The 20,407-nt window shown below is 52.5% G+C and overlaps 1 protein-coding gene across 1 annotated transcript in view; it reads left to right on the forward strand.

Moving 5' to 3' along the window:
* Rtn4rl1 (reticulon 4 receptor like 1) overlaps nt 1-18,011 on the forward strand; it is a 75,862-nt gene extending 57,851 nt beyond the window's left edge. The window contains exon 2 of the mRNA XM_057776940.1: nt 14,989-18,011. Within this exon, the coding sequence (XP_057632923.1) occupies nt 14,989-16,316 (1,328 nt within the window). The 3' untranslated portion in view covers nt 16,317-18,011. The remainder of the gene's footprint in view (nt 1-14,988) is intronic.
* The last annotated feature ends 2,396 nt before the right edge of the window (nt 18,012-20,407 follow it).

Genomic DNA, 20,407 nt, shown 5'->3' on the forward strand with positions numbered 1-20,407 from the left:
GGGTGTGCTACGTGCCACTGCTGTGTGCTTTCAAGTGGCAGATTTTATGGTTTACATGTGTAGAAAGCGAAGCCAAACCACCAAGGCACCAAAGCTTGCTCTGACCTAGTGTAGCTAGTGCCAGGGGTGTGGCCAGTGCCGGGGTAGGCTCAGGATGGTGCTGGAGAGGAGATGGGCCAGTCCTGAAGACACACGGTGGACTGATAAGGAGTCATATTTTATTGCGGTGCAAGTGGAAGCCACTAGAAGATTCACATGATTATAGTTTCCTCTTGTTTTTGTGGTGCTGAGGAGCAAAGCGGGGGCACTGCGTACGAACGGCAAGTGCTGTACGACTGAGCTGCACCCCTAGCCTCATACTTAACTATTTTTGAAAATATTTCTGGCCGTGGAGCAGATTGTGGTTGTGATGGAGCGAAAATAAAAGCAGAAGCTCCATCAGGGAAGCCATGGTAGGGTCTGGGGTGTGGGCGGGACCGAGTGGGTCTGTGGGTGTGGGCGGGACAAAGTGGGTCTGGGAAGAGACGACAGTGGGTGTGGGCGGGACAGAGTGGGTATGGGCGGGACAGAGTGGGTCTGTGGGTGTGGGCGGGACCGAGTGTGTCTGTGGGTGTGGGCGGGACAGAGTGGGTGTGGGCGGGACCGAGTGTGTCTGTGGGTGTGGGCGGGACCGAGTGTGTCTGTGGGTGTGGGCGGGACAGAGTGGGTATGGGCGGGATGACAGTGGGTGTGGACGGGACAGAGTGGGTGTGGGCAGGACAGAGTGGGTCTGGGGAGGGATGACAGTGGGTGTGGGTGGGACAGCGTGGGTCTGTAGGTGTGGGCGGGACAGAGTGGGTTTGGGGAGGGATGACAGTGGGTGTGGACGGGACAGAGTGGGTATGGGCGGGACAGAGTGGGTCTGGGGAGGGACGACAGCGGGTGTGGGCGGGACCGAGTGTGTCTGTGGGTGTGGGCGGGACAGAGTGGGTCTGTGGGTGTGGGCGGGACAGAGTGGGTGTGGGCGGGACAGAGTAATGCCTGAGGGGAATGTTCTGAGGGGAACCCAGTGGGAGCGAGGGAATCGAAGGAAAAGAGGATAAAAGAAAGGGAGGAATGGGAACTAACCTCTGCATTTCAACCTGAGCAACCAAGAGAAAGGCTTCGTCAGCCTCTGGGATGGGGAAGCCTGTTAGGACACACTGGGGATATGGTGGGCCTGACCTGCTGGTTAGATAGCCTTGTGGTGATGCCAGCGACAGCCTAGTGGGCTATTGTGAGCCTCAGGCCTAGCCCCAGATCTCACTCGGTGGAGATGGTGCTGAAAATGTTCCTGTGAGCTCACTTGGGGGTTGGTGTGACTAAGGGGAGAGGAGCAGGGCTCAGTCCTAGAGAATAGGGACACAGAGAGGTGAGATCAAGGAAGAGCAGCGCTCTCAAGGAGCTCCAGCCTGCAAAATGGAAGGCAACGGCGAAGTCACGCTTCTGAAATGGAGAAGGAAGTGTTTCCAGGAGAGACAGGGGCTTTACGAGCGAGCGAGTCTAAGCCCAACCTGGACTGGGTGAGACCCTGTCTCAAACCATCACCAATGAGCAAATGAAGAGGAAGTCCCTATTGGGTGTAGCCTTAGGTTAGCAGGCCTGCCTTCCTGGTGAGCCTGAGAGCCTGCAGAAGCTGGGCATTAAAGGCTGGAAGGTAGAAGTGGCTGCACCTGTTCTTGGCAAAGGCAGAACAGAGCGTAAGGGGTTGAGTTAGGATTTGAGATGGAAGGAAGTGGCCAAGGTTCTGGGCCACCCAGGAAATCAATGGTATCATGGAGTAAAGGGTGGTTGTGGGGATCGGGTGGAGCCCAGTACCCAGCACATTCTAAGGGGGCCTTTCCCTCCCTCTGATCCCCTTTGCCTCTCTAGGGGTGATTCATATTTCAGTATATTCCAGCTGAAAAGGGATCCCACTTAGAGCAGGTGGTAAAGCCAGTACATGGAAATTTGATATATTTTGACTAATGCATTTTGAAATTTGAAAACTGCAGACAATTTTATTCAAGATCCATTTTTATACCAACTCATTACTGGGAGAAAAAGGCAAAAGATTTCAGTTTTCCTGTGGACCCAGCCCTGTCACCACTAGGCCCTGCTAAGCAGGCTTGACCTGACCAGGTCAGCCTTGCATGCAGCCATTGCCTGCCTCAACCACAGAGCCCCCCGCTGGAAACCTCTTTCTTTAGCAACCTCTTTCAAGGATCCCTCTAGGGGTTACTAGTCCAATTTAATCTGACCTTCAGTCCCACCTCTGTCGTGCCAACTCCAGCAAACCCCTGGGGCCAGCACTTAAGACAAGTTTTGTGATACAGACAAGGGGGTTACACAGAGTTTCCACTTCCTTCCTCATCTGCCCGTCCTTTCTCCAGCCTCCTGAGCCCGAAGTCTAAGGAGTGAAAGTAAATAATGGAGCCCGGGAGGGAGGCTGTCCACGGGGGAGAAGGGTAGAGTCCGAGAGAGGTGGTGCCGAGAGAGGGTATCTGAGTGAGCAGTGCCCCTAAAGAGCCATCTAGCCTTTTGTTATGGATGACAGAGCCCATCTTGTGTGAGTCACACAGTTCTACCATGCTGGGCAAACGGCTGTAGTGTGTTGAGCTTCCTTGTTCTTACTGGCAAAATGGGAACCCGAACACCTTTCTGGTGATTTGGGCGGGCTGTTCACGAAGTGAGTGTGACAGTCCCTAGGATACACAGAGATGGTTCAACACATGCTCCAGCCACAATCTCTTGTCTCCAGCTCGCTGGAGGTGAAGGCACACAGCAGAAAGGGCTGGCTCTCCAAAAGGCCCTGTAGCTGGGGACTTCATTTGTGCGCATCTTAAGGCTAAAGGCTAAGCTAAACCTTCTAGAAGGTAACTTGTCAGTGTTCATCAAGGGTACTTGGGCTCAATGAAATTGGTCTAGAAAAAGATCAGGAATTTGGATAAAGATGTTGATTTTGGTGTTATTTAATTTAACTGACCTTAAATAATTAATAGATAAATTGACATAGCAATAAATCAAAAGTCCCTGACATATAGAGAGAGTGGTTTCCTTCACCCCATTCCCGCAGCTTTCCATCAGCCTTGCCTCTCAGGATGCAACAAATATCACCAATTTCTGCCTCTTTTTTGTTTAGTTTTAATCTGAAACATGATCTCATGTAGCCCATAATGGTCTAGGGCTTTGAGAGTCTTGTCTCCCAAGTGCTGGGGAACTTTCTTTTTTCCCTAGCTGTCCTGTAACTCACTCTGTAGACCAGGTTGGCCTCCAACTCAGAGATCCACCTCCCTCTGCCTCCCAAGTGCTGGGATTAAAGGTGTGCACCACCACTGGCCAGCTAGTTTAAAATACTTTTATTATTAATTTTACGTATATGGTATTTTGCCTGCATGCATGTGTGCAAACCATATGGATGCACGGTGCCCTTGGAAGCCAGAAAAGGGTATCATATTCCCTGGAACTGAAGTTACAGAGAGGGTTGTGAGCCACCTTGTGGGTCCTGAGAATTGAACTCAGGACTTCTGGAAGAGCAGCCAATGCTCTTAACAGCCCAGCCATCTATCTCTTCTTCGGGCCCTGCCATGAGTTTTCGTTTGGTTTTTGAGACAGCGAATGTAGCCCAGGCCTGAACTTACTATATAGCCCAGACTAGCCTCAAACTAAAGACCCTTCTGCCTCTGTCTGCCGGCTGCTGGGATTAGAGGTCTTGTACCAGAATGCCCAGCTCAGCCATGATAATTTATAGCAGTAAAAAATGAGAGGCATAAATGTTTCGAAGATAAATAAATTATAATGTATGCATAAAATGGGATCATCTGCAGTTTCCAGAAATCTTGCCTGTTAACTCCATCAGTCTTCCTTCTATGTCAGACCTGGGTAGCTGGCCCTGGCTGATTGATGGGAGCTGATTTCCCCACCGCCCTGGGGCAGGGACCACCCCACCCACAGGGCTCCCTCAGGATCCTTAGTACGGAGCTGCACAGCTGAGTGGAAGCAGAGGCCTGCATATATAACACGATCTCAACTTTATTTCTTTAAATAAAATTTTTATTTAAATTTTATACAGCCCTATATAAATGAAGGAACTATTGAAGGTTCAGCAAGGACCTGTCAACGGTCGTCAAGAGTAATGGAAGCGCAGTGATCTCCCCCCTCCTTTTACTTCCCAACCGTTTACATTTCCCCACAGCTGGCAAGTGTTATTTTAAAATGAAAGTAAATAATGATGAATGACTTGAAGGAAAATTGGATAGGTAAAAAGAGGGATGGAGACCACTCAGGAAGCCCATGCTAAATATGACCAGGTCAGGTCTCCCAGGCCTGGGGCCTGAGGATGAGCAGTTGTGGCCCCCGGAGAACGTGCAACACTCAGGCCAGCAGTGATGAGAGGCAGCCGGAAACCGAGGGCCTGAGGTGCTCATCCGGGCTCTGAAGGATGCGAGGAGATTCTGTGTGAGAATTAAATGAGAAAGACGTAAGGAGTGAGGCCTGGAGAGCCACGTTGTCATTTGTCAAGCTAGAGCCCAAGAGTCCAAAAGGAGGCAGGAAACGTTTGGACCAAGGGCAAGTCAGGTGGGATTAGAAAGGCATGTTTGCAAATACTTCCAAACTCCTGGTCCTTTAACAATACAGACCCACCCCTGGTGACTCTTTCCTGGCTCTTGCCACACCTGATAGCTAATATCACTGGAGAAAGTCCCAAGATCAGGCTTGCTGGAGGTCCTGATGGGTTCTCCCCTCCTGCAGAGGGCCCTCAGGTGACCAGAGGAGCCGACTCACCCACAACACCAGATGTCCCTCTTGTCCCTCTCTCCTCTCCTCTCCTCTCCTCTCCTCTCCTCTCCTCTCCTCTCCTCTCCTTCTCCTTCTCCTTCTCCTTCTCCTTCCTCTCTCTCTCTCTCTCTCTCTCTCTCTCTCTCTCTCTCTCTCTCTCATCTCTACCTCCAACCTCAGCAGAGGAGCCCTCCTGCTTCGTGGAGAAAATAGGAGCTGCCAAGGCTAACTATTGTCATCTCTGTACACGCCATGGTCCCCCATTTCTTGGAGCAGGCATTCGTCAGAACTCCCCCTATTTTCTGCCCTTTCCTGCTTACTGTTTCAGTTTCTCTCCTCCTGAATCATGCTTGTTGGCATGAGAACAGGCTCTATTTCTTCCATCTCAAAAAACAAACACTGGGAGAGTGTGGGAGACGGAGAGCGGTTAATGGTGCCCAGTGCAGTGGGCTAAGAGTAACTTCTAATGTTCTACCGCACAGTGGGACGGTGCTGCTTGTCGATTAACTGTAAATCTCAAAACAGCCAGTAGAGAGGATTTTGGATGTTCCCAACACAAAGAATGATAAACATCCGAGGTGATGGGTGTGCTAATTGCCCTGATCATCACACATTGTATACATGTTTTGAAATGTCAGGCTGTACCCCATAAATATGTACAATTACTGTGTAGCGATTTGAGATAAAAACTATAATTTTAAAAAGCTAAAAAAAGAAAAAATAGCTGCCCTTGACCCACACCCCCACAAGGTCCTTCCTGTTTCTCCAACCACTTAATGTCAGAGCTTCCTGTGTGAGTGTGTTCTTGATGCTCCCTGCCTCCCCCAAGAGGAGTTACCCCGTCCCATGATGCCAGGCAAGGCCACATGCTTGATGTTGACCAATGAAATGTGAGTAGAGACGATGCCTGTCACTTGAAACAAACATGAAAGAGCCAGGGGTTGGGCTGTCTTTGTGTCTTTCCCAGGAGTGTTCTAGGTCAAGGATGCTCTCTTGACCTGGCTTCCCACATGGAGCTGTCCCTCATCTTTGTCTGGCAAGCCTCTGTTGCTGGCAGCCATGGAGATTCTGGGGCACTTGTTATCTCAACACATCCTCCCATGCCCTGGTTGGTCCAGCACCATTGCCTTCCTCGCCTCCCCTTCTTTCTCGTTTGTCCTTCTCTGACTTTGGTTCCCACACCTCCTAGAAGTGAGATTGCCACGGGTCCCTCTCCATGGCAGATCAGTCAGGGGCTTCCGTCTACAGCTCGCTCTCAGCAGATCCTCAACACATTGATTCCTCCTGGAAACACGGGGCTTTGGGGACGCCATCTCCTCCAGGGTTGCTTCTGCCTCCTTGAAAACCGTCACATGGATCCAATCCCTCGACCTCTCTCTTGACTGTCCCAGATGACTTCATCCATTCACCCGGACTAAATGCCGTCCTCTGCCGATGGCTCCCAGGTGCACCGCCTCCTCTGGGCTCCTGTGTTGTACATCCAGCTGTTACCAACTACATCTCTGAGAGGTCACTCAGACTTCGCATGTCCCCAAGCCTGTTTTCTAGGCTCCTTCAGGCTCACAGTGGAGCCACCATGGTCACCTCCCACCCCAGCACTCCCATACATCACAGAGACTCTTCTGGATATCATCCTAAACAGTTCTCCATGCAACCCATTGCTCTCTGCCTCTGGGGCCTCACAACGCCTCTCACAGACTGTAGCCACAGGCCTCCTTGCTGTCTGTCTTACTGTGTGTCAGTCTGTCCTCCTCAAACCCAGTCACATCACCTCTCCTGCAGACCCTGGCTCCCACTTTCTCCCCTCATCCCCTCTCCCTTCCCCTCTTCTGTACCAAGCACAGTCTTGCCCCAGGGCCATTGTACCAGTCATTCTCTGTGAAGCTGTTCCTCAGTTTATCCTTGTTCCTTGCTTGTTTGTTTGTTTCATTTTGTTTTGTTTTTCTTCTTCTTCTTGAGAAGAAGGGTCTCATGTATCCCAGACTGGTCTTAAATTTGCTACATCGCCAAGGATGTCCTTGAGCTTCTGGTCCTCCTGCTTCTACCTCCCAAGTGTTGAGATTACAGGTGTTCCTCACCACACTTGATTTATGTGTTTCTGGGATTCGAACCCACAACTTTATGCATCCTAAGCAAACATTGCCAACTAAGCCACATTGCTGGCCCTTGTTCCTTTCTTATCCTTAAGTTGCAACTCAAATGTTGAGCTCCTAGTTAAAGTAGGTCCCACCTTTCATCTAAATCTTAACCCCTTTGTGCTTCCAGAACTTAGTTTGGTCTTTTTGTCTCACCTCCCCCCCGCCTGCCACAGTGGATCCATGAGTGAAGGAGCTGTGTGTCCCAATGCTGCAGAGGTAACCATGAGCCCATCCTCTCCCCAAAACAGAGGGGACTGGGGACAGGTGCAGAACAGGGTGGTCAGCAGGTATACTATTCCTCTATACTCAGAGCCTGTGTGTCAGCTCTGAATGCCTTTCGCTGACAGCCAGAAAGTGGGGGGGGGGATCTCTGGGGGCAGGGAAACAAGGACTCCTGGCAGAGAGCTGCTTCTTCTCATTGGCTGCTCAGGGTTTGGAAGCACCACCCCACTCTCCCTGCAAACCCCCTCCCCCCAGAACCCTCTGGAACCTGCATGCCTCTGGAACCCCCCAATCAGGCATCTTCATAGTTGCGAATCCCTTCAAAGGTCTCCTGCCCCTCTACACACACCTAGGATATATTGTCGGATTGCAGGTGCACCTACAATTTGCTATTTTTTGTGGGGAATCGCAGTTGGCTCTACAAGGTTCCTGGGCAGGAGGCAAGTCCCAGAAACCTCCTAGGAAGGATGAATGCTCAGAACCCTGCAGACCTACCTGCAGGACTTGGTGGCACCTGTCTGAATTCCAGGACGTGGTGGCAGGAGCATCAAGTGTTCAAAAGGAGGTTAGGGCCTTCCCTGGCTACATGAGATCCGTGAAAAAGAAGAGGAGGTAGAGGAAATGGTGGTGACGGTGGTGGACATGGTGGTGGGAGGGAGGGAAACCCACAGCTCCAACCTGGGGCCCTCAAACCAAGCAGTAGGGATGATTAATATGAGGGGCGACTATGAGCCGGGAATGAGGCTGAGGTGCTGGGAGTGATAAAGACAGTTCCTGGGCGTGTGTGTCCCAGAGAGAGCGGTTAGGCACAGGTGGGGATGATAGTCTGGGACAAAGGACAGAGCACGGTGCCTTGCAAGGAGCGCAGCCAGGGTTAAGTGCCTCTTAGCATGTGCTCTGCTAGAGCTCTGGATTCTGGAACCATCCTTAGTTGGGCTAGATCCTGCCAGGATGTGTTGGGAACAGAAGCCTGCTAACAAGAACAGTGACACAATCTCCCATGCAGCCTGCTCAGGTCCAGACGGGCTCACTGGGCTTCCCATGCCCATAAGGCCTCAGGGAGATTTTGTGGCCCATCTGGAAGTGCCTAGATGAAGTAGGATCCCTCTGGGATGGGTGATAAGCTAGGGCAGTGCCTTAATACAGAGAGCTGCACAGGATAGCCTTCAGCCCCATCCCCTACAGCACACCCCTGCGGGCAAAGAAGTGAGGCCTGATGAGCAGGAGATGGGAGACCCCAAATTGCTCTCAGGAGAAGTTATCAGTCCAATTAGCATGGTGCTCACAGCCAGGTCTGTTTCAGGGGACCAGCCCAGGCCAACAAAAGCCAAAAGGTTATTCTAATGGGGAGCTGCCCACTTCTCAGCTGAGAGGGATGCTGGTGCTGGCAGGGCCTGCCAGAGAGTGTTTGATTCAGCGTGTGAGGAGAGCAAGTGCTGGCGGCAGAGAGGGGGTGAGGACCAAGATAAGACACCTCGGCAACATCCCCAGCCCCAATATGCACTGCTTCTCCCGGGATGCTGTGCCTGAGATGCTGCAGGATAAAGAGGACCTGAGCTCTGGAGACAGATGTGAGTTTATATGCATGTACTCAGAACTGTGTCTACACCCGTAAGCATGCAGGCCAACATGTGTGAGCACATAAGCACTTCAGGTACACATCTACACAGACATGCACCTAATACAATGTTCAGATAGCCACAGCCAACACTTACGCTTTGGCTGAGTCCAGTCCTGACTCCGGGACTACACACAGGTACTGAGCCACAGGGTAATATTATAGCAGTATAGACTTGTGAGGTCCCTTCCCTGCTTTTTTCCTCCTAGGAATTTTTTTTAAGTATTATTATTTATTTAACTGATTTTTTTCGAGACAGGGTTTTTCTGTGTAGCCCTAGCTATCTTGGAACTCGCTTTGTAGACCAGGCTGACCTGGAACTCAGAGATCCTCCTGCCTCTGCCTCCTGAGTGCTGGGATTAAAGGTGTGTGCTACCAAATCTTGCCTCCTCTCTTCTTTAATCTAGGCATTTCTGTTTGAAAGGCTCTAGTCCTGGCTCCCCTTGAGGGTGACTAAGTTGTTCTGGTTTGTTTGGGACTCTTCCAGTTTAGTACTGAAAGTCCTGTACCTTGAGAAGCCCCCCAGTCCCGGGCAAAACTGTCTGTGGTCGCCTGCCCTAGGAAAGACCTGGTATTGGGTCCTTCTCGGAGCTGTCATCATCTGGTCACTTCCTTGATGGACCTAGGAAACCTTGATGAGAGCTGAGTCCAGGCCTCTGCTCTTACCCTGGAGGCTCCGAGCCGCCCCAGGAGTAACTATAACCAGTGTTTGCTGAACACCTACTATGAGCCAGGTCCTGGGCTTAGGGTTTTCTGAGCCTAGGGCTTTCTAAGTGTCATCACTCACTTCTGCAGAGACTTGGGAGGGTGCTTCCCTCGCCCAGAACAGGACAGCGGTAGGAGAAAGTAAACAAGTGAATTCTGTTGTGCCTTAGGAGAGGTTGCATGCTGTAGAGTAAGTGCCAGGGAAGTAGCACCTTGAAATCCGGCTGCTTAAGAGTGGCCTCCCTGGGAAGACGTCCTGGAGACATACTGGGAACAGTTCCAGGAAAAGGGAACAGCATGGGCAAAGGCAGGAGGCTGATTGCTTGGCTTATGGCGGGGGACACAGTGAGGTCTGTGCAGCCAGGGAAAGGCAGCGTCTTTGGGCCTGTGATCTATCTAGACCTGGGAGACCTTAGGGTTAGATGGGAACTGTGGAGGATTTAGGAGGGACAGCATAGTCTGACTTTGATTTTCCCTGGACCTCCCTAGCTACTATTGAAGGAAATGGAGGAGGTAATGCTGGGGACAAAAGGGCCATCCAGGAGGCCACCGCAACAGTCCAGGCGAGTGACAGCAGCCGTGGGCACGGTACGTAGACAGACACTGGGCGAGTTCTAAAATTAGACCAGCAGGATTTCCAGAGTGGAGTATGGGCTGAGGGAAGGAGCCACTATGGTCCCGAGGTGTTGATCCTGAGCAGCTGAAGTGAGCAGGCCGTCTTCACCCAGGATGGAGGAGCTGAGAGTGAAGGCGGTGGTGGAAGAAGAGAGGAGCTGGCTTTGGATGGATTCAGTGAGACAGATGGAGATGTGGGAACGGTGGGTGGTACCAGCGTCTGTGGGCTTGGGGACTGGCCGAGCTTTCGGTGATTGTCCCATTTTGCAGGTGAGGAAAATGAGGGTCCTGCAGAACCTTAAAAGGAGCAGCCAGGACTGAACTTTGGCCTCTGGCTCCACAGTCACGCTCTTCTCACAGCCACGGGCACCAGGCTGCTGGCCACTCTACCCAGCGGTTCCCTGGCCAGCTTCCCTGTCTTCAGGGCTGAGCCAGGAAGGAGCCTCTGCTTGGAACACAAGTGCCAAGTGGCCTGAGGCGCCAGTGGCCTCAGGAGTGCAGCTGGCCTGGCCCAAGGCCGCCATCCACGCAGCAGAGAGCATTCGGTTAGCATTGATTGCTCAGAGAAGAGCATCTGGCCAGGCTGGGGGCAGGGGAGGGAGCGCTGAAGGCCAGAGAGACTGGCTACACAGCAGAGCAGCCTGCAAGCTTCAGAGAGACCCACTAACCCTCCTGGGGCCATGAGGAAAGTAGCCATGAGGCTGTCCCTACTCCAGGGGTGGGAGGGAGGACAGCCCTTTGGGTGCTACACTGGAGTGACTGTCATGACCCTCTGTGGCCTGAGAAAACTGACCAGCCCTGTTTGAGGCTGCTATGCCCACTCCTGGACAGGAAGCTGAGGCTAGAGTCCCAGCCTGAAGGCAACTAGGCAGGGCCTGCCCGCTGCTGTGTTCTCCAGCTGTGGCCAGCCGCTGATGCTCTGGGGATCTCATTTTCTCCTGTGTGAGTGATGCTGCTCCCACAGGGTTATAAGCGCTTCAGTTAAAGGCCTTACTCCCAGAGGCAGATCTTCCTCACCAATTCTCCCACTTCTGGTGGCCAGAGTACCGCAGGACCCCCACTACACTGGATTGTGTGGCCTAAGAGTAGCAGACAGGCCCTGTTGGTGTTGGTCCTAGTGCCAAGCTCTCTGGCCACCCCAGCCCTGGCTTTCTCCAGCCCAGTCTGTCTCGGAGGCTCTGCACCGTTAGAGGGGATGGGAAAATGCAGGCTCACTTTTCCAGCTCGGCGCCTTGGCACATGCCATCCTGTTACCTTTGCCTTGCCACCAATCCCACCAGGTCTGTCCCCGTGGGACCATTCATAGGCACAGCTAGGGAGGTGGCTGTCTATGCTCAGCTTGGCAGGAGTTTGGAGTTTGCAGGCTGACCACCTCTCTCTTACCTGCATGTCCTCTGTGCTGAGTGATATGCTTAGGTCTGAGCCGACTCCCCTCACAGCTAAGGCAGGGTCCCTCTCAGCCCAGTTCATGGGTCAAATACTCTGGAAGGTTGAGGAACTGCTGGTGTTGCACAGGGGAACCAATGACCAAACAATGCTGACTCCTAGCCCAGGGGTAGCAGAGGCTTTCCTTTAGGCCCCTCCGTTAATCTCCCCTATACTCCCAAGGTCCCTCTGTGGGCTTGCCACCCCATATGCAAATGGGCCATGATGCCCATTGCCAGGCCCTTCCAACACTGGCTTCTGTGACTTTCCCAGGCTCGGGGGCAAGTGTGAATGGAAGGAGGAATGAATGAGGCTGTGCAGTCGCTTGGGGAGCTCATGTGCGTGGGAGGCTGGAGGTCTGGGCGTCGGGAAGCAGAGCACAGTAAAGGGCATCCCCCCTGGAGAGGAAGGCAGGGAGAGCTGGGTCTTCTCCCTTCCGCCCCCTCAAGCAGAAGGCAGCCCCGCCCAGGAAGGGCCTGAGGAATCTGTCAGGAGAGGCGCAGGGCCCCTCCACAGAGACTTGGATTCCTGCTAATTTGCAATCTTAAAATGCACAGCAAAGGTTCCATCCTCATTGTTGGTACATTAATCAGGCAATCAGCGGGGCAGGGCTCCCAAGGGCCTCATGGAGGGGGCACAGAAGGTGCCATGGTGATGCAGTGTCTGCCTCCCTGGGATGAAATCTGCTGGATGACAGTCCTGGGACAGCCCCCGCTGGTTCAGACAGGAGGTCAAGAAGGGGCCAGGCTGGCTGGGACACTGAGTCCAAGGTCTTGAAGTAATACCACTGGCTTTCCAAGGCTGAGCCCCTCAACATCTCCCTCCCATTAGAAGAGATGGAGGTCCTGGAAAGCTACCCTTCCTAGCATGGGCCCTGGCGTGTGGAAAACATTAAAGGACAGGGATCAGGATGCTTCCAGAAGAGCCAGCCCTTCGCTGCGCAGGAAGTGACCATCCCACACACTCCTTGTGGTCTCATGACTGCCTAGTTCTTCTTTGAGGTCACGGGGAACTGAGCCTGGTCCTGCATCAGGTCTTGGCTAGAGTCCTTTGTCTTCCTGTTGCCCTCCTTGAGGGGAAACCTGCCTTCACCCTGTCCTGCTATCTGCTTCTTCCACAGTTCACTGTGGGTTCAGAAACTAGTTACTAAGCTCACACCTGAGGTCTGGTGCGGATTGATTTTTTTTTCCTAAACAGAGCCCTGGCCTAGTTTCCCCTGTGCACTGGTATTGCCCGGAGACCCCTACTTAAGGGTTACCCTGAAGACCCCCAAATTCTTCTGGGATACACAGAGACAGAGCAGCCATAGCATGTGGGAGAGATCAGCACAGGGCAGGTTGAGGGTGCAGGCAAAAGCACTCTGTAAACTCTGATGAGCTGTACAAATGTTAAATGGCATTAGTGCTAAGCCCACTGCGGCCCCTCCCCACCTGCAGCTGCAGGCCAGGGAGGAAATGCTTTATTTTCACAGGACCCCCAGTGGAGGCTCTGCTCTGTCTCCTTCATTCTAAGACGTGAGACAAGCATTGTGAATGTCCTTGAACCTGGAGTCTGGGCTTTCTCAGAGCGACGGGGCTAGGGCTACTCCTTGGGGAAGGTTCTGGCAAGAATAGCTTTCCGGGAAGACCTGAGCAGGAGAGAGGGTGCACGCCGAGCAAGGGGATTAGAGGAGTCCTGTGGGCAGAGCAGCCAGTGTGGCTTGGATGCTGATGCCACAGGGCAGGCTGCCCTCCAACCGGCTAGGATTTGGAACCTCTCTCACCTTGCCTCCCTCTGCAGCACAGAAGCTCTTGGACAGAGGGTGGTAGGCTGGGGGGCCACCCCCAGGGTGCCGAGGAGAAAGTCTGGCAGAGTAACGTCTCCTAGACATGCTTTGGAGAGGGAAATGGGGCAGAGGTGGCTATGGCCTGTGTGCTGTCTAGTGGCTGGGTGACAGAAAGCACTGCAGAGAACATGCAGAGTGTGGCCCAGCCCAGAAAGGGTCCTGTGCTGTGCCGACACCGCCACAGAGGTCGTAATTGCTCTGAAAACGCAACTGAACCCAATTATGCAGAAACTAAATTATGTGCGATGATTTTTATGTGCTGGAAACATTCAGTTGAAGCCGGGTGATTACAGGGGGACAAGAAGCAGCTGCCACTCTCTGGGAACCCATAGCTCCCAACAGCTGGGAGCTGTCACTTACGATGCTGTTTCTGTAGGGATGGGGGTGTGATTGGGATGGCAGTCAAGGTGGCGACCTGCTTGGCCAGGAACCCGGGCAGCCCTTGTGCTTAGGTTAGAGTGGGTCTGGGATCCCGAGTGGGCAGGTTGGTCAGGTGGGTGGCTTTCATTCCACATGATCTGGGCACAGCTGGTAGCAAGAAGACTCAGCTCATATGCCCCAGGCACCCTGCCTCTCCCAAGAGTTCCAGCAGAACATGCTGGAAAAGAAGGGGCAAGAAGCCAACCAAGGCAGGGTAGGTCGTGGCTGCCTGTCCCTTCAGGGTGGGCGTCTGTAGGCCTGGAGCCTGTCCCCATCTTCTTGACGCGCCTGTTGGGCCACTTGGGGCAGCTGTGACCCTGGAAAAAGGCAGGTAATGACAATCGTCCATAATGAGGCTGCTTCAATAATGAGTGTGGGCCTATTACCCGACCACAGGCTGGACACATCCGAAAATAATTATTTTAAGGATCCATTAACGAATGCCTAATTAATGCCCAATTAGAGGGAAGCTACAAAGGAAATGCTCTGGACAGTCAAGTGGCAAGGCCTGGTTTCACAGCCGTAGCCTGGCGAACTCAAGCAGGGTAGAGAGATGCAGAGGGCCAGAAGGTGAATCGGAGGGGGGCAGCCTCGATCTGGCAGACCCCAGGGAAGCCGCATGTGTCAGCGATGGTATCACTCACAGTCCCTAGCAGAAACATGCCTTCTCTGTCCACCCGTTCAGCTCTGTGAACTGTATTAACAAATGAGGAGACTGAGGCACAGGGGCGGGGTTGTGTATTTGAAGTTTGGAACACAACTCGAACGAGGCATCTTCTGAGGTATGTTTTGGTGCCATGAACACAACGCTTTACTTATTTTGAGGAATCATTTGAATAAAGTGATCGTTCAGGACTCCAGATGGGCTGTTTGCTTTGTTATAGTCGTTACTCGTGAAGGCGGCTGACGGTGAGGGAGTGGCAGCGCCGGGACCAGAGCTGGAGGCCGCCATGCTGTGTTCCTGGCTATGTTCCACCCAGCAGTAGGGCTGACGGCCTGGAGAGGTGTTTGGATGGGGACTAGAGACTTTCAGGACAGAGCTCAAGAGGTGTGGAGATAATGTGGGCCTCGGGTCCAAATTTCCTGTCCAGTCTCCTAGCCTAGGCACCCCTGTGTACAGGACAGAAGACAGAACCTATGGGCCAAGACGGTCGTTCAGCAGTCCACACTCCACCCTCCGTTCCCATGCATCTCCCGCCTCCCCGGGCAGCCTCTCACAGCTCTTCTCTTTCTCTCCCCACTAGGGTGCTGTGTGGAATTGCTGCTGCTCCTGCTGCTGGCTGAGGAGCTACCCCTGGGTGGTGGCTGTCCTCGAGACTGTGTGTGCTACCCCGCACCCATGACTGTCAGCTGCCAGGCACACAACTTTGCTGTCATCCCAGAGGGCATCCCAGAGGACAGCGAGCGCATCTTCCTGCAGAACAATCGTATCACTTTCCTCCAGCAGGGCCACTTCAGCCCCGCCATGGTCACCCTCTGGATCTACTCCAACAACATCACTTTCATCGCTCCCAACACCTTCGAGGGCTTTGTGCATCTGGAGGAGCTAGACCTTGGAGACAACCGGCAGCTGCGGACGCTGGCTCCCGAGACCTTCCAGGGCCTGGTGAAGCTTCACGCCCTCTACCTCTATAAGTGTGGACTGAGCGCCCTGCCCGCAGGCATCTTTGGTGGTCTGCACAGCCTGCAGTACCTCTACTTGCAGGACAACCACATTGAATACCTCCAAGATGACATCTTTGTGGACCTGGTCAACCTCAGTCACTTGTTTCTCCATGGCAACAAGCTTTGGAGTCTGGGCCAAGGCATTTTCCGGGGCCTGGTGAACCTCGACCGGCTGTTGGTGCATGAGAACCAGCTACAATGGGTCCACCATAAGGCTTTCCATGACCTTCACAGGCTGACCACCCTCTTTCTCTTCAACAACAGCCTCACTGAGCTGCAAGGTGACTGTCTGGCCCCCCTGGTGGCCTTGGAGTTCCTTCGCCTCAATGGTAATGCCTGGGACTGTGGCTGCCGGGCGCGGTCCCTGTGGGAATGGCTGAGGAGGTTCCGAGGCTCCAGCTCTGCTGTTCCCTGTGCGACCCCCGAGCTGCGGCAAGGCCAGGATCTGAAGCTGCTGAGGGCTGAGGACTTCCGGAACTGCACAGGGCCAGCATCTCCACACCAGATCAAGTCACACACGCTCACCACCTCTGACAGGGCTGCCCGCAAGGAGCACCACCCATCCCATGGCGCCTCCAGGGACAAAGGCCACCCACATGGCCATCTGCCTGGCTCTAGGTCAGGTTACAAGAAGCCAGGCAAGAACTGTACCAGCCACAGGAACCGAAACCAGATCTCGAAGGTGGGCACTGGGAAACAGCTTCCTGAACTACAGGACTATGCCCCTGACTACCAGCACAAGTTCAGCTTTGACATCATGCCGACCACACGACCCAAGAAGAAGGGCAAGTGTCCCCGCAGGACCCCCATCCGTGCCCCCAGTGGGGTGCAGCAGGCTAACTCGGGCACTTCCCTGGGGGCCTCGCTCCTGGCCTGGATACTGGGGCTGGTGGTCACTCTCCGCTGAGGACTCAGGACATCACTGCCCAGCACTGCCACATGTCCAGCAAGGAACAGAATCTTTTCCTCTTGTTTTTTTTTTTGTTTGTTTGTTTTTTTTTCTCTTTTTAAGCGGAAGATCTGCTGGGTTTCAGGAAAAGGCTGCTAAAGCCTTCAATCACAGTCTGGACCCTTCCTGGTGGATTATAAGCTCAAAGTGTACAGCTCTAGAGAGGAGGGGTAGCATCTTACCTGGTTGTCCTGGCCCAGCACCTACGGACAGCATCCACTCCAGCACGGTGGTCAAAGGCATACCCAGTGAATCATAGCCATGACAGGACATATGCCCTGTGGAGAAGCTGGGCTCTGTGAAATTCTGGTCACTTGGAAAGAAGGACCGGAGGACCCTGCTGTTTGGGGAAGGAGTGGGACTCAGGACGAGGCTCCCGCCGAGTCAGCTGGGGCAACCAGCCATCTCAGAGCACTCTTGCTCTTGCCTGAGGCCACCTAGTCAACCTGCCCAGTCCCACTATGTCACCCTCAGTCCCTACCCGTGGGGGTAGTGCCTCTCATTCCTGATGTCTCAGGCAGTCCTGGCAGACCTGCTGGGGTCCAAGAACCAATCACCAAAGGGAAGATCACCAGAGGATGACATTTAGAACTTTACTCGCAATGAGAGTCACACAGAAGGTGCAGTTTTATACCTGTGTCCACTTATATCCTCACACCCTACCCACACACCCACACAATATAAATATATATACATATATAAATATATAAATGCACAGCCCCCCCACACACTCCTTACCAAAATGTATGTCTTATCATGTTTATAAACTATACGGGAACCTATATTTGCTCAACTACAGATTGTATTGGTAATTTCTAGCAAGGAAAAACAAAAAGAATCTGTGGCATTTTTGGTCCGAATCCCAGCTGGCAGCAATAGTCCCTGGGCTTGCTGGGGCAAAGGTGTCAGTGGGAAGAGTTGAGAAGGAAGAGAAACAGAGAATCACTTCAGGGGACCAACATTCTTAGCTACTTAGAACATCCCCTTGTTTTTATATGCAACACATGCCTGTCTGGCACCCTGGAGCACCCCACTACCCCTCCTGTAGAAGCTGCAGGCTTTGGGGTGAGATGTGGGAAGTAGCTTGTTGGATGTCAGGGTGCTGGAGGCAAGCTAGGTGGAGCAGCAGAAAGGGCTTTGGGGGTTTTCCAGCCAGCAAATAAGGCAGCATCCACAGTGTTAGCCCAGTGGGCTGGATGGACAGAGTCCTTCTAACGTTTTGCCAGCGATGGTCTGGGCAGGTCAGGAGGCTCTGAGCTCTGACCTCAAGGAAGGCTTAGCTGCAATTTTAACTCACTGGCTCTTTGGCCAGTGACCTACTGAAGGCCCTGAATAGTTTGGCAATAGAGAAGACTCTAGTGGCCTTAGCAGATGAGGGCATTTCAATAACCATCTCAGGCGCTCCCCGTTACAGAGGTCTTGTTCCTCCTGATTATTTTGGATATAATCCAGGACAGGCAGAGGTCAGAGGGCTAGACTCAGGGGTCAGAGCCCAATAGCAGCATGCAGGGAACAGAGCAGGCAAGCCCGGTCAGGGAATAGGGACTGCTGGCCCAAAGGTCTCGAGCAGGCACAATCTCTTGCGCTTTGCACAAACCTGAATCCCCTACCAGCGAGGGTGCGTGAAGAGTAAGAAATGCTGAATCCAATTAAGAGAGAAAAATAATAAAAAAAAATTCTCTTGGACAAGAACCCTGTTTTTCATTTCATAACCCCGCATTCCTGATGGGGTGGCAGATCCTGGGCTTTGGTGGGGTGGGCGAGCCTGGCCAGGCTCGATTCTGAGAATACAGCATGCTTGTTGGCAGGGAGAGCCATAGGAACGGGGCACACTGACTCACAGGAACGCACAAGAACATGCTCTCTCTCTCTCTCTCTCTCTCTCTCTCTCTCACACACACACACACACACACACACACACCTCTTCCCTCACCAGCATAGGACACAATTCACAATTCGCTTCCCACATGCTGGCTGCCCAGGTCAGTACCATTTTCGAGTCTTTCCCCTGCAGAAGGGTTCTAGATCCTTCCGAGCTTGTTCCCAAGAGCCACGGCTGCTGATTCTGGGTGTCAGCAGAAAGACAACAGGCAGTCCTTGGGCCTCAAGTCCAGGAACTGACCAGGACAGCAGAGGGCAAGGGCCTGGAAGCTGCGCCTGCCTCTCTGACATCACAGACAGGGAGTGGAGGGCTGTTTTTAGTATGAGAGTCAGGGCATTCACGAGGGGCCTCGTGCTGCAAAGCAAATAATGTCATCCTGCCACTGAGCCTGATGCTACCCAGGCTGATGCCCACGTCCCTTAAAATTCAAGCAGGTTGTTATGTTGTTGATTTCATTCCCAACCCCAGGCAGCAAGGCCCTCAGTGGGAAAATCAAAAGTCTGAGCACTTTATTAAATTTTTAGGAAAAGACTTAGCAAGTCCTATATGGTAGAAGTGATTGTCAGTTAGAAGAACGGTAAAGTCTCCTAAAGGCTCCGCCGATGTGTGCCAGCATAATCCCCATGGCCGAGGCCTTCCAGGCTGGGCAGTGGGGCCCAGGACACTGGGTGTATTTTTAGTAGTTTTCTCCCCCAGGAGGTAGAAGGAATGAAGGCCACTGTTGATGACATCATCTGTCACACAGAGGCTCAGACTCTGCGCAGTTAGAATGATGCCATTGTTCCCAAATCAAAACCAGTCAAATGGAGGCTCTCTTCAGGGAGTCAGACCACTTTCCCCAGTAGTCATTTGGGGCAGGGTATTATAGAGTCCTGCTCCCCTAAAGACTCAGTCACCCCCTCCTGTCCTTAGTAAGGAACAGAACACTTCCTCTGCCATTTTTTTTTTTTAAGTTCATGGATTTTTCTTTTCTTTTCTTTTCTTTTTTCTTTTTTTTTTTTTTTTTTTTTGATTTTTCGAGACAGGGTTTCTTCGTAGCTTTTGGTTCCTGTCCCAGAACTAGCTCTTATAGACCAGGCTGGCCTCGAACTCCCAGAGATCCACCTGCCTCTGCCTCCCGAGTGCTGGGATTAAAGGCGGGCGCCACCACCGCCCGGTTTCTTTTCCTTTTTTTTGAGACAGGGCCTTGAACTCGCTATGTAGCTGAGGCTGCCTTTGAACTCCCGATCCTGCTGCCTCTGTCTCCCAAAGTACCCACTTTTGGTTTGATGGAATTTTTAAAAGAGTGTTCGGGGGCCTAAGGTGGCTTGTTACTTGATAAAGCCCTTGCTGTGCAAACATGAGGACCCGAGTCCCACCCAATCCGCAGAATCTATGTAAAAAGCTAAACACAGTGCACTCCTGCAATCCAGCGCAGGGCAGGCAGGGCAGGAGGGGCCTTGGGACTTGCTATCCAGGAAATGCCTTACGTTCCAGGTTCAATGGCAGACCGTCTCTCAAAAAATAAGGTGGAGGGCCGGCAAGATGGCTCAGCAGATAAAGACACTCGCTGTGCAAGCTTGATGACCTGAGTTCCAGCCATAGAATCCACACGAAAGTGGCAGAATACTGAACCCGCAAAGACCTCCTCTGACTCTGGGTGCCATAGCACCCCACTCACACAGCACAGAACACACTAGTGGTGATAACAATACATTTAAACGAAAATAAGGCAGAAAGGGACCGAGGGAGAAACCTCTGACCTATATGCACAGCATATATATTGCATCCACACACGTACACATGAACACATCCCTGACATCCCCCATACCCCCAAAGCTTTTGTACAAGTTTATTTTGCATGTTAAACATATTCCCAACACACATACACACGGACACACACATACACATGTGCCTTCCCCTTTCCTGCCCCTCCTGTCTCTCATTAGTCCCATTGTCTTCTTAGACAACTTTCATTTTTTAAAAAAAATTATTTTATTTTATCCTTATGTGCATTGGTGTTTTGTCTGCATGTATATCTGTATGAGGGTATCAGATCCCCTGGAACAAGAGTTACAGACAGTTGTGAGCTGCCATGTGGGTGCTGGGAATTGAACCAGGGTCCTCTGGAAGAGCAGCCAGTGCTCTTAACTGCTGAGCCATCTCTCTCTCCAACCCCATATTTCAT

This window comes from Chionomys nivalis, chromosome 7 (genome assembly GCF_950005125.1).
Source record: "Chionomys nivalis chromosome 7, mChiNiv1.1, whole genome shotgun sequence".
Lineage (NCBI taxonomy): Eukaryota > Metazoa > Chordata > Mammalia > Rodentia > Cricetidae > Chionomys > Chionomys nivalis.